Source organism: Thunnus albacares, chromosome 4 (assembly GCF_914725855.1).
Source record: "Thunnus albacares chromosome 4, fThuAlb1.1, whole genome shotgun sequence".
Lineage (NCBI taxonomy): Eukaryota > Metazoa > Chordata > Actinopteri > Scombriformes > Scombridae > Thunnus > Thunnus albacares.
Window position 1 is genome coordinate 28,070,871 of NC_058109.1, and position 16,763 is coordinate 28,087,633.

Genomic DNA, 16,763 nt, shown 5'->3' on the forward strand with positions numbered 1-16,763 from the left:
AAAAAACAGCGAAGCAAAGCAACAATTTGACTTCAGAAAAACTGACTTCAGTCCAGTGGTGAGATGGTAAGATTTCTATGAAGCATTATAGAACTGTGAGTAAAGGATAAAACCATGGAGTAAGCAGTAATAGAAGTTGTATATCAATGGCATTCTGACCTTTTTTTTTTTTTTACTTTAATAACCGACAGCTGGCATTTTCTCCCATGCAGAGGAAAAGTTTGTCATGCCGCACCAATGATAATGTGCTGGAAAAGGTCAAAATACTAATGCTGATTATTAATTTCTGTGGAATATAGAGTGGGTGGAAACGTCAATATGTGCATGAAGTTATGTCTAAAGTGAATATGTTTGCTAGCCTGTAAGTGTGGGCCTGTTTGTAAGCACAAATACACACATTTGAAAGAGCTGCGTAGGTATGAATTATATGCCCTTGAATATCCAAGGTACTTAATCAATGAATAGAGGTTAGAGGGCTATACAGAGTTTACAGCCAAAATCTATTTAATCTAGGAGAAATAAACCCAAATCCACCCACTCTTGTTGCCCAGAAACAAGAAACTTATGTTAAGTATTGTTAGCACTTTTAGCGCAATATTTCCATGTATTGTTTGTGTTGTACTACAGTACACAGATGTAACTGGCGCTATTCAATAATAATTGTTACAATCAAATTGCTGCAAAAAATTACATGTGTGTGTTCTTTTAGAAAGAACTATTCATAAACATTTAATTGATTGCGCAACCATGCTGAATTGCAAAGAACATTGTCTACATCTGTCCTATAAGAAGGGACCGGTGTGATTTTCTATAGTGCAAAAGTTAAGAAATAAATAGAATTAAGTCAGCTGTGGCTAAAACCAACTTTGAATCAAAATGATACAAAACCACAACATGTCCCTAACATCAGAAAGTGGTCTGGAGAGCAGATTGAAGTACGGCAGCTCAACTGTGAGGCCTCTCAGTTTTGTCACCCCTCCACCAGCCCCCATTCAGAGCGCTGCATCCTCTCACCCCTCATCCGCAGTCCGCCTTCAGCTACATACACATAATAACAGCGTATCTAATGTCTCAGTGTTGCCTTTAAACCGTTCTGTTATGGCCATCTCAATGTAATAGAGCCCTGTACACGCTGAGATGAAGACTTCTCAAGCATGGCTAAATGCTTCTATTCCTGCGGCGGGCAAAAGGGAGGTGGGAGGGGTGGCAACAGTAGCTGGGCAGCCAACAAACCAAGCTACCTTGAACTGATGGGTTATCCAGGCGATTGATGTATTCTGACAGACACAGGCGAGCAGGAGCATCATGCAATTTATCAAAAAGCTGTGTCTTTCCGCTGTCAATACCTGACAAGCATGTCCGCTGCCATGAAAGGCCAGATCTCAAGCAAATCTGTCGGAGGAGGCTTGCACCTAGAGCCAAAATTCCTAATGTTGTTTTATTATGATCTCCAATCCCTCCTCCTTTCTTTCTCCATTTGCCCTCTTCCAGCTGTGAGTTCCTTCTTTGCCCTTCCTTACCCTCCTCCACTTTCCTCACTTGCTCCATCTCCTCCTCACCCTGGTCCTGCGCAGCCCATCAATCCTCCTGACATTATCAGTGTTTAACAGGCCCACATCAGGCCTCACCCGGCTTTATGCTAATTATCATAACAGGTCGCTGGTACGGCTGAGTACTCCTGCGTAATAAATCTATCCCCAATAAAACCTGCTCACTCAGACCTTGCCAGCATTGTTTTTTAAGGAGACATCTTATAAGCAGCGTAAGATAAGGACACAGAGGCTGGTGTACAGTATGCTCAAATATATGCATGGACACACACACAAGCGATGTCAACAATCTCAAGCAGGCATGACTATGACAGCAGCCCTTTTTATGCAGGAAGAGCTGGGTTTCTTATTCCTCACATGAGCTAAGGTGCATACAGGAGGTCCCACTAACAAATAGATGAAAAAAAACTATCTTTCTGGGAATTTAAGAGATAATTTGTCATAAATGGTATGTTGGACTGGGGAATTTTTAAATGATGGAACAGGATTAGCGATTAATCCCAGATGCCGATAAATTGATTGGTTCACTAAGCGTGCTATAATAAGCTGTGTAAAGTTGTCATACCCACTGTTAGTTTTGCATATGGAAGTATATCAGTTGTGCAAGGTAGTGACTAAACTGTTGGATTCAGATAATCACATTTCAAACATTCAAAAAAAAGAAGAAGAAGGGCATAAGAGAATTTTAGTGCCAGGGATTTAATTGTCAAAATACAGGATAATGTTGTTCAGAAGCAGAACTTGAAGTGCACAGTCAATGATTTTACCAGCAAGAAAGTCTGATGTTTAAATAAGAAACGACACATACGGTTGAAGTGCGTAATTATTTGTATTGGATTACTTTGACACCTCTGCAATTTATTGTGTGACCTGCTTATGAATTGCTTAATTATTATGAAATGCAAAACTAAATGAATAGCAATTAAGATCTGATGGGGGTGCTAAAATATTTACTGCTGTGTGTTTGGTAGTAGGTTTGAAAATTTCCCACACAGTTTTATTCTGTTTGTGAGAGGTCTAACTGTGAACATGGCAGTAAAAGTAATGAATACATTAGCTTATTTTTGTGAGTTGAATGTTTCGGTATTATACAGATCTGTTTAAGGCAAAGCTCTTATCTGTGCTACTATATGTAAATGATATGCATTCTGTTTGTGCCATTAACATTGAATGTTATGTGGGCCGCTGGGACTGAGAGAGAGAAGGACAGGGGTTATTTTGTCCTGGGTAACAGATTCCTATATCATGCCTGCACTCAACTGCAGGCTCTATCTAGCATCTTTATGCTATTTGCTAATCAATGGCAGGTGATGAGGGCTCTAAAATGTGAAAATATACATACAATCTCTTCATGTGTTTTTTTAAATCGTTTCATCATAATTGTTTGAAGATGTATTCAATACATTTGCCATCTATAGGTCAGATGAAACACAAAATAAACTGAGATAAACTGGTTTTCAGACACTTTAAGCCTGGTGTGCATGGGCTGAAATTATTGAGACACCATGACTCTGCTGGAAAACCAAAAAGAACCAGATGTTATTTTGTCCACACTGATTTAAAGTGACAACTGTCAGTCATATCATATCTGCATGGTTAGTTGACATTCACTCCATCCATTCCCATTAAAGAATTGTTTTTGAGGTGAGTTTCTGTAAAATGAAAGATTGCCTCGGAGAATGACACTGAGTAAATGAGACTAAGATATAAAAACTAAAAAAAAAAAAACCCACATACATCTAGCAGAGCATTTTTTGACCTCTAGAGCCATCATGTGGCTGCTAATGGTACATCAACAGCAACATGGATCAAACAAATGCCTAACTCACCTGCCAACAAAATAGCAGTAAAAACATTAAGTAGAAACATAGAAAACGTATCTAGCAGCCAATTATTTTTCAGCCTCAAACTGCTGTGTGTGTGTGTGTGTGTGTGTGTGTGTGTGTGTGTGTGTGTGTGTGTGTGTGTGTGTCATGTTAGTATTCACAGCCAACAAGTCCTAAACCTCCACCAATTAGAGTAAACCCTCTAATAAAAAGCGCCAGTCAGTTTGGAAGCAAGTCATCTTGTTCCACAGCAAGAGTGAAATAAGAAGGGGGTGGGCACCCATGCTGACCTTCACAATATACAGGGCCTGCAATTAGTAGTGTCCCTGCCGTAAGCAGGCTGCCTCCTCTCCATCAAAAGGAAACTAATACCATCACTCACTGCACAGACTGGATGCTGGTAGCATTTCGATGGCACATAAAGGTCACCTTGCAAAACACGAGCGGTGAGAGCAAAGAAACCAAGACATAATTAAGGAAATTGTCATAATTAAGTGTGAGGAAGAGGTGACTCGGGAGGTTGTCGCCAACAAGTCAGCGCACGATGCTGTGACTCAGCACAACTGTCCCTGTAGCCAGCCCTAATGAAATATTAATAAGACCGTGTTGGTCATTTTTTGGTTGGAGGTCTGCCTCGATGACTTATGGAAATTAAAGATAGAGAATAGATTTAGCTTGTGGGCCTCAATTAAGTCAGCTGTGGCTATGGTTTTCTATCTTTTTTCATGGATTTCTCAAAGAATAAGTGAAGCGGTGCCTTGGTTGAAAGGGGGACTGCAGAGCTATGCATATTAATGTAGGCACTGGCAATTATGGGCCTGAGGATTAGAAGCCTACATGGCCTCTTCTACATTAGACATACACCCTATTTTATAGCGACCCTAAACCACTAAGAATCAGACCGCTTGAGAACAATGGCTTTGAACTGCTGGATGTCTGCAACCACTCTGAATAGATCAGATCACACCCACACTGATCTATTTGTGTTGACAGCTCCTGACAGCTTAAGTGCCATTTGTATCTGTACGGGCTCGATCATTCAACAGGGGCGTGTTTGCATCCAAGCCCAAAATGAGGTCTTGTCTAGATTACATTCTGTCATACCGAGGGACAGAGCAAATTGTCCCTGCTTAGCCCCCTCCTCCAGGATCAGAATGGCTCAGTCAGTGGCAGCCTAAGGGAACATGTGTTGTACCTCTGCAGTGACAGCGTAATTAACCTCTTGTGGTGTTGGAGGTGGGGGTTCGGAGCAAGACCTGGTGTACCTGTCGGTCCTCGATGGTTACGGTTGCCAGCGGACACGGGGTCAACGCAGAGCATCACCAAGGCAACGAAGAAGGCCACCTGCAAAGGCCAAGCTGACCTCCTCAACAGTTTCATCCTGAGAGAGGGAAAGAGGAGAGAGAGCAATGAGGGAGCAAAAGGGGGAGAGGAGGACGAAGAGAGCATGAGAAGAGGTTAGAACCCCCCCCCCCAAAAAAACAGCAAACAACAAGTTTTGCTTTTCGAACAAGAAGAAACAATATGAGAGGTGAGCCGGCAAAGGTCAAAGGAAGAAAATGACAAGCTCGAGAGCAGAATAGACCTGAGGAAATTTTTCTTTCACTCCACACATAGAGTACAGTGTAGTCCATGTGGGTAAATAACCAGCAGCACCACTGTGCCACCAGCATCCTTTATGCCCATTAGTATTACATTAGGATTAACGCTTCCAATTTTCTTCCAGCAGCAGGAACAGACAGTTATGAAAAAATTGACTTTATGAGTCGTGAAAGGTTAACATTGAAAGAAAATTTATAATATGTGGTTTAGATGTTGTTAATGCTGAAATAACTACTCAATTTATTGCTTAGTCGATCAACTGAAAAACAGTTCAACAACAGTTGTGATGCCTGTTCCAGATTGGCTGCTTTTCTCTGTTTTAATCATCATGTATCTTTGGTGTTGAGACTGTTCGATGGACACTATTGTTAGTTGAGCTCTGAAAACTTGTGACAGGCATTTTATAGACTAAACAATGCATCGATTAAACATAAAAATAATCAACTGATTGACCGATAATGAACATATTGATTAGTTGTGGCGCTAGATGTATTTTTTATTGTTATATTTCCCGCCTTGGATGTCATCTCACCTGTTGGTTGTCTTTGATCTCTCTTCCACTGACTAGCTCCTCTACGGACAGGGGCTGCAGGCCATGGCTGCATTCACTCACACCTCAGCTCACCTCCTCCTCCTCCTCTTCGTCTTCTTCCTGCTTCTCCTCTTCCTCACCTCAACCAGAAGAAGCCCCTGGAGAGAGGAGGTACAAAGACATGCGGTCAGAGAGGCCAGTCTGCCCTGGGGTTCCTCAGTGGCCTCCGATGGCCTTGTATGAAGGTCTACACACTCACACTCACACATACATAGAAACACACACACACACACACACACACACACACACACGGGGGTAGAGATGTGAAGGCCTAGATTCTGTCAGATCCATTGTTTACAATAGGTTCACCTACCCCCAGGCTGAATGTGATCCCCACTCTAGACATCACACACAGCTTCGCCCTCTCTGTCTACCAAACACTAACAGATTCCTACATCCCCACATTTCCTCATACTCTATCACGCACATACACACACAGATGGACATAGACAGTAGACACTAAAGAGTGCACCTCACAAGGTAAAACTTAAATTGACTCCAAAATGGGTGTACATAAGAAAAACCCTCAGAATAGCCTCCCAGCTAAAACAGTCACCAGCCGCAAATCAGATGATCAAACCAGCCATAAACACAAGTTGAAGCTCTACACACACACATGCCAGCGCACACACAGACACACATATTTGCACACACAGTGTTTGCAAGGTAAATTCAAACAGTGTCGGATGACAGCAGGAGAGACTCTCCCTAATTACAGCTGAGTGACAGCCTCTGATGCATGTGCACTTCTGCACACTCACACTCACACACACACACACACACACACACACACACACACACAAAGAGTAAATTACCATCCCGCCGTAAGAGTGTGTCAACACACCTCTCTTTACAAAAGGACTAACTCTGCAATCTAAATGAAAGACAACAGATTCACATTAATAACAAAATGTTCTCCCCTCCTCGAACCTTCATTATTCATCATGACTCATTGATATTCAGCTCAGTCCACTGTTATGTTCAGAAACTTCCTGGGAATGTGTCAGCTCCAACCAAGCCTGATACCTCTACTGAGCCATCAGTGTGGTGCCACTGCCCCCTAGTGGGGAACAAACCAACAACAACAGGCACTACTCAGTCAAAAGATCGAGAAGACATACCTCTGATACAAGAAGTGAGACAGGGTTAATGAACAGAAGTACTGTTTGAATATGAAGTGTGACTATTAACAAAGATCAATATCAAGGAGTGACACAGGTCAGGAAGAGAAAGATGGGATGTCAAGTAAGAGACAACTGAAAGGACAGGACAGGAAATGTAAAGGGGATGATGGTGAAAGGTTATGGTAAAGAGAAAAAGTATGGATGGTAGAGGAATCAGATCATATACTGGATTATATATTATGTTAGTAGAATGATACACAGATACACTTTGCGTTAAGTAGGGGATGTGTTTGAATGTGTGTAAGGAGTGCCTCTTAAGTATATGCTTGTGCAGAGGAAGTGGAAAGCAAATGCAGAAACAGTGTCAGATCCATCCTCTACAACGGAGTGAAGAGTTGTACCCACTGTGACATGTACAGTATTTATATATTTGTGTATTAGCTAGATTTGCATTTGTGTGTTTATTTATTTGTGTGCATATTTGTTGATTTATTTGTGTGTGTGTGTGTGTGTGTGTGTGTGTGTGTGTGTGTGTGTGTGTGTGTCCATTCCTGTACAGTATGCAAGGTGCATGTGCTGTGTGTGCCGGAGTGATTAGGCATGCTGCATGGCAGCACAGTAGCCCATTTCTTATTCTCTTTTTAAAGGCTGGGCCATGGTGCGCATTTTTATCAGCTTTGTTCTCTGATACACTCATTAAAAGAGCACAATAGTGCATGTGTGTGTGTATGTGTGTGTATGTATGTGTGGTCTCCAGATGCAGCTCATTTTCGTCAAGACTTGAGGGACAAAGAGTCCCATCAGTCACAGTGATGTTGTCACCTCTACTGGGTCTCAAGCTCACACACATGGATTGTGTGTATGAAACACAATTTCATACACACACACACACACACACATTTTTATACAAAGCATTCATGTCACCAAAAAGGCCCAAGTGTCCCTGGAGGCAATATGTTGAAGAAGGCAGAGGTGTGTGGGGGCTCAGCTGGTCATCATGGCTGTGAGGTGTCACTGGTTTTGGCAGCAGTAAGGACAGAAACACACACACAAACACACACATACACACACGCACACACACACACACACAATTTAAAAAAGAGTGCACAGACGTGATCAAGATTATCTGAGAACATCAAGTCTCACTCTTTCCAAAATTATCCCTACTCCTTTATCACCCTCTCCACCTCCTCTGTCTCTCTGTGTCTCTGTGGGCTGAGAGGCTGATTTGTGTCATTTCTTGCAATAATCACACAGGAGTGACACAGGGGGCTCATTGACATGCAATGAGACAATCCCACCTCGGCCACAAATACATCTGTGTGCCCTGCATCCAAACAGCAACATCTGTCAGCACTCTCCGAGCACACTCACACAATCGCAAAAACATGCACATGCACACATTAATTCGCAAAATTATGCGTGAACATAAAGTGTCAGTGACTTTATCTGCCAAATCAGGAAACATGAATGTTGCACATCAAAAATAAAACAGCATAACATTTTCTGCATGATGGAGATGTCACTGACACTCTGCTGTTAGTCAGTAACATGCAGTCACAGAGATTATATCATTTGTCAGGACAGTACAGGAAGTTCCCGTTCAGTAGAACTGAGCTCCTGCAAAGAATAGTAACTGCACCATTACTTGATAACCTCGGTGTCACCTGTTTAGTATGTAACAGTGTTTGTCTCTGGGCTTTTGTGAATATCTGTGGTTTATCTGTCTTAAATGGATGTGTTATCTCTCACTGGAGTAATTGCATTCCCTAACATGCTTTTTTTTTTATCAGATTTGATGACAAAAACAGAAATGAGATATGTATCTGTTAAAGTCTGTTTCAGACTTTTAGATAATAGACAATGTATGATTTGGGCTTGACAATATAGATATAAATACTGTGGATTTTCCCATCATGAAGTCTTTGATTACCTGACCTACAGGGTCAAAGTTTGATTTTGGTCAATGATCATGAAAACTAACTTGGAACTCTGATTCTCGATACGCATGTTGGTCCTACAAAGAACAAATCCTATTTGTCAGGCAGGTGATCACCTACGCTTTCCCCATCAGTAAAAGATCTCCACTTGTAAACATGAAATGTCAAAACCCAAATGAACAGAATGCCATGAAATTGAGTAAAAATGTTTATACCACCACAAGAATAATTCTTTTTCTCCTCTACATTTTAAGCTCAACTACTGACCAAACACTGCTGTGTTGTGCGATGCAATCAACACTGTTACTTATTTTGTCTCTCACACACTCACATATCATGAATGTGCATCACAGTTAGACTGACATATAGGCTGGCCAATTCATTAGACCAATCGTGGCCTTTAGTTTAATATCAGATATTTAACACTGTCACATATACTGCCTGCTGGGTCGTGTGGAGAGAGTGATTCTTCATGACCCCAGTTACATACAGTCTGTAAACCTGAAATTTAATTTTCCATGAAAATTTAATTTAGTCAGTTTCAGTGATTCAAGTCAGTAAAGCCTTGCAAAATAATTCGTCAAAGGCAGCGTTGTGTCCTGGAGTTTCTTCTTCTATTAATCATGTACAGTGATTAATAGAAAGCGTGTGCTGCAGTGTGCAACTAACACTGCCAAATTAATTTTGTCTGTTGCTTTGAGAAAAAAGTTTTGATGTCACGTGATGTTCAAAATTCTGTTTTGGCATCTTTTTTTTCAGAGTAAATTGACAAAATTGTTTTCTGCAAACTACTGAATACTTAATTAAGTAGATCTCAGATACTGGCATAAAAATATCAGTATATGGGTTTACATGGGTTCTGGTTGAGTTCCAGTGTGCATGTGTGGAAAATAGTAATGCAGTGAGATTGAAGAAGACCACACAAGAATCACACTAGTATCTCAGTATGCTGATTTTCTGTGCCCTAGACACAGACCAAGCAGACAAAAAGCATATCAGTGTAAAACAAAGTGCATCTCCCTAAGGCGGAAAGATATTGAAAATGAAATGGGCGAAAGCACAGAGCCCAGTGGAATCTTATGTGAAGCGTTTCAGATCTCTGCCGATATGCATGGTATTAACATTCAGTTAGGGTGTGTAATGTTCTGCTTCTATATATTTGTCTGCCTCCGACTCTAAACCATTACAGCATTCGGCTCTTCGCCATTTCCTCTGGGTCGCTGGGCAGATAGAGGTGTGTGCTCGAACACAAAAAACACACTTTCACACAGACACACACACACACACACAAACTTAAATTAACACACTAGTATGTATTCAGAAGCCAGAGGCCCTTACATTTTTCTATCCCCTTATGTTCACGCTGTTTTCCTGGTTCTTGTTTGTTCCTTCTTATGTCTCTCACTATTGGTCTCTACAGCATCCTTGCCTCCATACATCTGTGTTTCACTCTCTCTCTCTCTCTCTCTCTCTTTCTTGCATTCTTTCTCCCCTCTACTCCCTTTATCAATGTGCAGACGAGTATCTCTGCTTTCTTCTCTCCCACTGTTTTCTGTCTGCTACTGACAAAGTCAATACCGTCCAACTGCAAGTTCTAATCATATCGCACCAAATTTTCTTCTTTACCTTAAATGAACGCATCACAGAGCATGATTGTGTACATGGATGCATGCGTGCGTGCGTGTGTGTGTGTGTGTGCGTGCATGTGTGTGTATGCATGTAAGAAATTGTGTGAATGTGCATGGGAGTTCCTCCGACTACGGCATTAGGCAGAGGCGGTGAAGTAGAAATCTTGGACATACTGCATGTGAGTCAGACACATGACAGACAAACACGCTTACACCAAACCACAGTTCTACATCCATATCAAACCAGACTGTTTCAAAAATTATACATGTTGTGAAATGCACTACAAATTGTGCATGCATAATTGTTGTTTTTTGTGAGTTTTATGACCATGTTTCTGCTGATTTTATACTACTACTAATGACACAACTTACTTACATATCACTATATTTTGCATATGGTAGTTTAGTAACCCCTTTATGTAAATATGTGCTCCTAAAACAGCATATATAAATATTTAAGTACAGTCTTGTATGACAGTGGCCATAACTGAGCACTATATGCTCCTATATAAGGTACACAGATGTTGTAAAATTTTATAACATATGATTCTCATACAGCAAAAGGTCAGAAGCCATCTGAGAAACAAATAATAACATTGCTATCCATCCATACCGCTACACACCTCCCTTACTGTATTGTACAATAAACCAACAAGCAATTAAATGGAGGATCCTCTATTTGGCGAAATGGTCAGGTGGGGAGAACAAGAGTAGAGAGATTTGTGAGTTTAAGTCTGAATTCAGGACCATTACCTGACTCTGCTATTGACTGCAGAGTTCAGAGAACGGCCTTGGCACTAAGGTACCATTACAGCTCAATTGATCTGCCTGCACTTAAGTCCAAATCCCACCTTGTCGTTTCAGGATCCAGTGACCACAAAATATGTGTGTGCTTGTGTGTGTGTATGTGCATGTCCACAACATGAATCTATTTTTTTTTAGTCTTTCTTGTTTGGTGTTTTCCAAGGTTACTCTTTGTCCCCTTTGTCATTTTCTTTCCACCAACTCCACTCCATCTCTACTCAGCACCTCCTGAATCCCCCCACCCTCTCTCTCTTTGTCCTCCCCCACTTTCATGGATAAAAGTCCGAAATGATCAGAGTGCAAGTGCATGTTTCATGTCTGGAAGCTGGTATACACATACAAACACGTTAGCAGACTCATCCTATATTGACACACACATCTACATAGTGTTCACATTTGCACTCTCCAATACACAGGTCTGAATCTACCTATAATTTAATATACACACAAAAATGTCCACAGAAACACACACCTATACAAAAAACTCCTACAAAGTTTAAAAACAAGTCCATCACCCAAAAACGTGTACTATTTGTTTCATCGCCTATTTCAGTCTGCTTTTGCTGAATGTACTTGTCACATTCACACATTGCTTGCAAGTCTCATTAAAGTCTTTTAACAACCTCTTCCACTAAAATAGAGGAGGGGAAGAGGCAGATGTAGGCTGTTACTTGTTTTATGGAGGGGAAAAAAGCACAGACACTAACAGGCTAATAAACATTAGCTCCCTAACACAACAAGTCTGCGGCCATGGCCCGATCCCTGATTTCCTCTTTACAAGTATGTCGTTTAAATCCCAGACAGCCAGCATGAGCCGACATAGATCAGAGCAACCCTCCTCAGAGCCGCTGACAGACAGAGGCAGGACCCGGGCTGTAAATCCAGCACGCTCTAATAAAGCAATAAAAGGCCATTGAAAGTCAGTGTCCCTCAGCACTGGAAGATGGATAGAAAGGTGGAAAGCAAGGGAGACACTTTTAGATGACCGTACACACCCACACACATTTTCGGAAGAGTTTCCTCCCATCAACACAACCGAGACAAACTAGGTATCTGCAATATTGATGCCTTTCCCCTGTTGTAACTCCTCTTTTATTCTTGCTGGCTGCAGCTTGCTTTTGTGATAAAAAAGTGATTTAGAATGGTGAAGCGCAATCTTTATGTACTGTTATGCTCACTCAGTAAGCTCTCTGTCTCCACTACTGATCTGCCTTCCTCCTGGCAGATACGTTTCCCGCTAGAATGATTCCACACCAGCCCTTGTGCATGCAAGCACATGCGCACACACACACACTTAAACATTTTATTCAAACTATCATGTGCAAATGCAAATTTAAAGTTGCCTCTCACATCCTGGCTCTATTTGCTACCAGTGCTAAAGTAATAATACCAGACTTTCTTAGTATTAGCGTTGAGATTGTAATCATTCATGAGAATTTTAATCTTAACGCTGGTAACATGATAATTTTCCAGTAATGGGAAACCAAATCGTTTGTGTACATTGTGCTACTTTATTTTCTTTCTTCATCTTCCCTCTCTTCAATCTTTCACTGAGCCTCTATTCTTTTCACCAGTTCCCATATTGCCCCCATGTTTTTCTTCTCTTTCCAACTTGTAGAAATGAAGTATCAAAAGGAGGAGAGAAGAGAAATAGTGAACCACAGTGGGGAGGAAAGGCAACAGCACGGCCTAGCCTAGTAATAGAACAGAGTTTTTACACACACACACAAACACACACACACATTCTCACTGATCCCTGCTCCTTTCTTTGTATTGCCAACCCTGACTGGACCCTTCCTCTGTGGCTGTTGGTATCGAATGTCAGCCCAGAGCCAAACAAAAGCAGGCCGAGGCCCTGACAGTGAGTCTCTCGAGAGCAGTGGCCATTCATTGTGCTTCGTGTTCAAATTATGATTAATGGAAAATGAACAACCTTGATGTGGAGCCTGCTTTGATTTTCTATGAGCTTCGGCTTCTCTGTAGTTGTAGCTACTCTTCTGGCCCAGAGAAAAGCAACAGACAAACTCTCACTGAAGATCAACTCTGGGCCGACTCTTAACACAACAGCTTTAAATCAATTGACACGCACGCAGATAAAGCTCACTCGCAGCTGCTTTCACAACCTCTGCTTCCCTCACAGAGAGAACTCACACGCTCTTTTGCTATCTCTACACATCTATATACACACAAACTCATATATGCAGACGAACCGACATCTTGATTATATCAGTCCCCTCTGCTGCTAATGACCAGCTTGCACGTAATTATATTAATTACTGTACGTGCCACGCCTGTCAACTGGCCAGCCAAAGGAAAGGGAGAGCTGGATAGAGATGAGGAAATAAGTAAAAGGAAAGGAAAGGCAGAAACCTGCAGAGGAAGTCAGAGTGGAGAAAGAGAAAGAAGGAGAGAGAAAAGGAGAAAGAGAAAGAGAGAGAGGTCAGGAAAATGAAGTGTGAGAGAGCAAGAGAGAGACAAAGACAGAGAGCAGGGAGAGAGAGGAAGCCTGATCAATTGTTCATTTTACAAAGTCACTGAGACGTGTCAGCAGTGTCAATAAGTGAATTAATTTGTCTGTGGGGCTCCAGAGCATGACACCATATCACTCTGCTCCCCTGAGACAAGCAGGGCCTCTAACCCTCTCTCTCCTTCTCACACACACACACACACACACACACACACACACACAAACACTCTCGCAGTCTTACAAAGCAAGTCCATACAAGGATCGTACACGATCAAAAACATTTCATACAAAGGTACTCACACTTGTACATGCATATTCCCACCTCACACACAAATACACAAACACTTGTTTTTATAATTTAGGAAGACTTTGCATTAATTTACCCCAACTTTACCCTAACTTTTACCCAATTTACCCTAACTTAAATGACAACCACTACATGAGGTAATTCAACCCAAACCACAAACCAAGTCCAAACTAATCCTCAAATCAAATGGTGTTCCTTGTGAGGACCAGCTTTTTGTTCCCAAATGGGAGGTAAGTCCTCATAATGTGACTATGTCAACTGTTCCCACAGTGTGATTACGGTAATACAGTACATTAAAAAGTACATTCATATGCAGACATGTGATTCACCTTCAGTTTCATAAATTCAAATCAAACTAAAAGATATAGCTCGATGGCGCATCAAGAATTATAAGTTATTTAATTGTTGATGAGATATGCACAAAAATGTTAAACCCTCTTCCTGGATGAATTACAATGAATATTTAATGACTCTAGATATATACACACATACATACATATGCACACACACACAAACATACATTCAACTCTATACATTTTGGCAGTGTGGATGTCACACACAAACACGGAAAATGATTCACCCTCATCCCAGCAGCCATCCCCAAGGGAGGCTATTGTCCGCTGGTGACTGACATCAGTCAGACAGTAAAAGGGACCCTCGACCACTGGCTGCCTGCTGTTTTCATTACAAAGCCATCACCTCCAGCATACACACAAACACACACACACATCTACTGCGCACACAATCACACACATTTACACACACTCACTCACTCCTCTGACAGATTTCCCCTCAGTCCTGACTACCCATACTCCTTTCTCTCACACATCCATAACCATCCTAACCAACCCTCATTCTCTCTTGCCCCTCTCTGTTGTTTCTCTCTTCCTCTCCTCCCCCATCCTTCCACTGTTTCCCCCTTTCATGCTCAGCATCCCACAGGGTTAAACCCTCGTCCTCCCCTCATGAGGCGCGGTGTTGTTTGAGGGCTGCTGTGATGACCGCCCCAGGCTCTGCCACCACCACACCGCTTCCTCGCAGCGGCTTCACAGTGGACCCACACTGTAGCGCATGCTGGGAGCTTTTCATAATCCCACAAACACACTAACACTCCCACACACTCACACTGTCGCTCACAGTTACTAGCACATCTGCCAGCTGCCAGAGGGGAGTGAACAGGGACGCACCGTCTCTTGCATAGACACACACAGATGGACACACAAACACATACACACACATACACACACACACACACACACACACACACACACACACACACACACACACACGAGTGGAAGCAGCAGATTGCATCCAAGGTGATAGATAGAGCACTGTGGGAAGGAACTGTGCCTGTTCAATTACAATCATTACTATCACTTAGGGAGATTTGTCATGGTCAAAGTGAGTTGGAGCTGTGGAGAAAATCACCTTGAGGCGGTGGTGTTATTTTCGGTTTTAGCAAAAGGGTTACGACGTCCTCTCCCAATTGAAAATGACTAAAATTAAACATAAATTAATTCATCTAAAATTCCAAACAGATGGGGTTTTTTTTATTTAAAAAAAAGTCCCTCAATGATAGGCAACATGACAGACTCTTAAAATGCACTTGGCACATAAAGAACAATAATTCACAAACCTGCAATCTGTCAATTACTTTCAAGCCATGAGAGCAGTAATTTTGAACGTGGCTGCTGTGTCTTTCACAGTCTTCTCTGGGCTGGACAGGGGAAGGCCATGTGGCAGTAGGAGCTGTCAGTCAAAGCAGGGCCTGTTAGATGGAATTAGAGAGTCTTGAGAGTGTGATGGCGGCACGCAGGTGACCAAGGCCTCTCTGTCACTGACTGACTGACTGACAGAGGGGAGAATGGAGGACAAGGAAAACACACAGCTGTGGTGCTCAAACATGAGACCTCCAATGTTCAGACAAGTTGGTCCCCACTTGTACAAAGTGACTGTTGCATGAAATTAAAACTGAACTTTAGAATTATCTTCCATATCTTTTAGGGTTGGATCAGCTGTGTGTTTAGTTTGTTTTATTGATATGTATGTACAGCGATGTAGGCAGTGACTTTATATGTAGTTACGCATCGCTGTCCCATGATCCCTGTCTGTGAAGGGATAACGATGGTGTTATGTCAAATGTCTTCAGATAGAGAGCCAGGTAAACAGTTTAAGCACATTAATACATAAAGAATTACAGCAAAGTTCTTGTGTTTTGTTTTTTTCAAAATTCTAAAAGGGTTTTAATACAATAACAGAATGTTGCTCATTTTAATACAGTGATCAATTATAGTTGTAAACAGAAACAAAGTTAAAGTGTATTTACTGAAGTGAATAGTTTCTAGTTTCTTGAGTCAGACTACACCAAAGGTAAAATCACTTTTATTTTGAGTATTCCAGCAGAGTATAATTCAATTTAGTAATGCATGTGGATTACATTATAGGTGCAACTACCCAATCCTTATGACAGTAAACTCATTGAAAGACTGCTGGGCCATATACACAATGGGATTTGTGTGAATCCATTAGCTACAGAGAAAAGTGGACAATGATTTTTGAATAATCCTACACACAGTTAATGAGGTATCACATGTTACCACTGTAGCCTGCCAGCAACATCTGAACCTTACCCTTTTTTACTAGGGGTCATGACCTCTGTCCAGTTGTGGTTTTGCGGTAAGAAACAGCTACACGCTATGCAGAGGCATACAGAGGCAATACTCGCAGTCATTGATCTATTATCTCTCTCCTTCCTCTATTAGAGTCACGTCTTTCCTGCTTGAGAAAAGACAGTGGATTTTCTCTGAACCGGATTTCATGAGGATGAGTGAAGGCGTTATTGTCCACTGCTTCTGCATGACGCCTATTCATGTTCTCTGACTCAATACACCCAGAAACTGCCTGAGATGAAAAGCTGTCCAGG

At 41.7% G+C, this 16,763-nt stretch overlaps 1 protein-coding gene across 1 annotated transcript in view; it reads right to left on the bottom strand.

Annotated features, from left to right (window-relative positions):
- Window positions 1–16,763, bottom strand: part of tafa4b (TAFA chemokine like family member 4b) — a 40,524-nt gene that overhangs the window by 17,343 nt on the left and 6,418 nt on the right. The window contains exons 2-4 of the mRNA XM_044347678.1: window positions 15,477–15,608; window positions 5,511–5,668; window positions 4,642–4,757 (exon numbers count right to left, since the gene is read on the bottom strand). Of these exons, the coding sequence (XP_044203613.1) occupies window positions 4,642–4,756 (115 nt within the window). The 5' untranslated portion in view covers window position 4,757; window positions 5,511–5,668; window positions 15,477–15,608. The remainder of the gene's footprint in view (window positions 1–4,641; window positions 4,758–5,510; window positions 5,669–15,476; window positions 15,609–16,763) is intronic.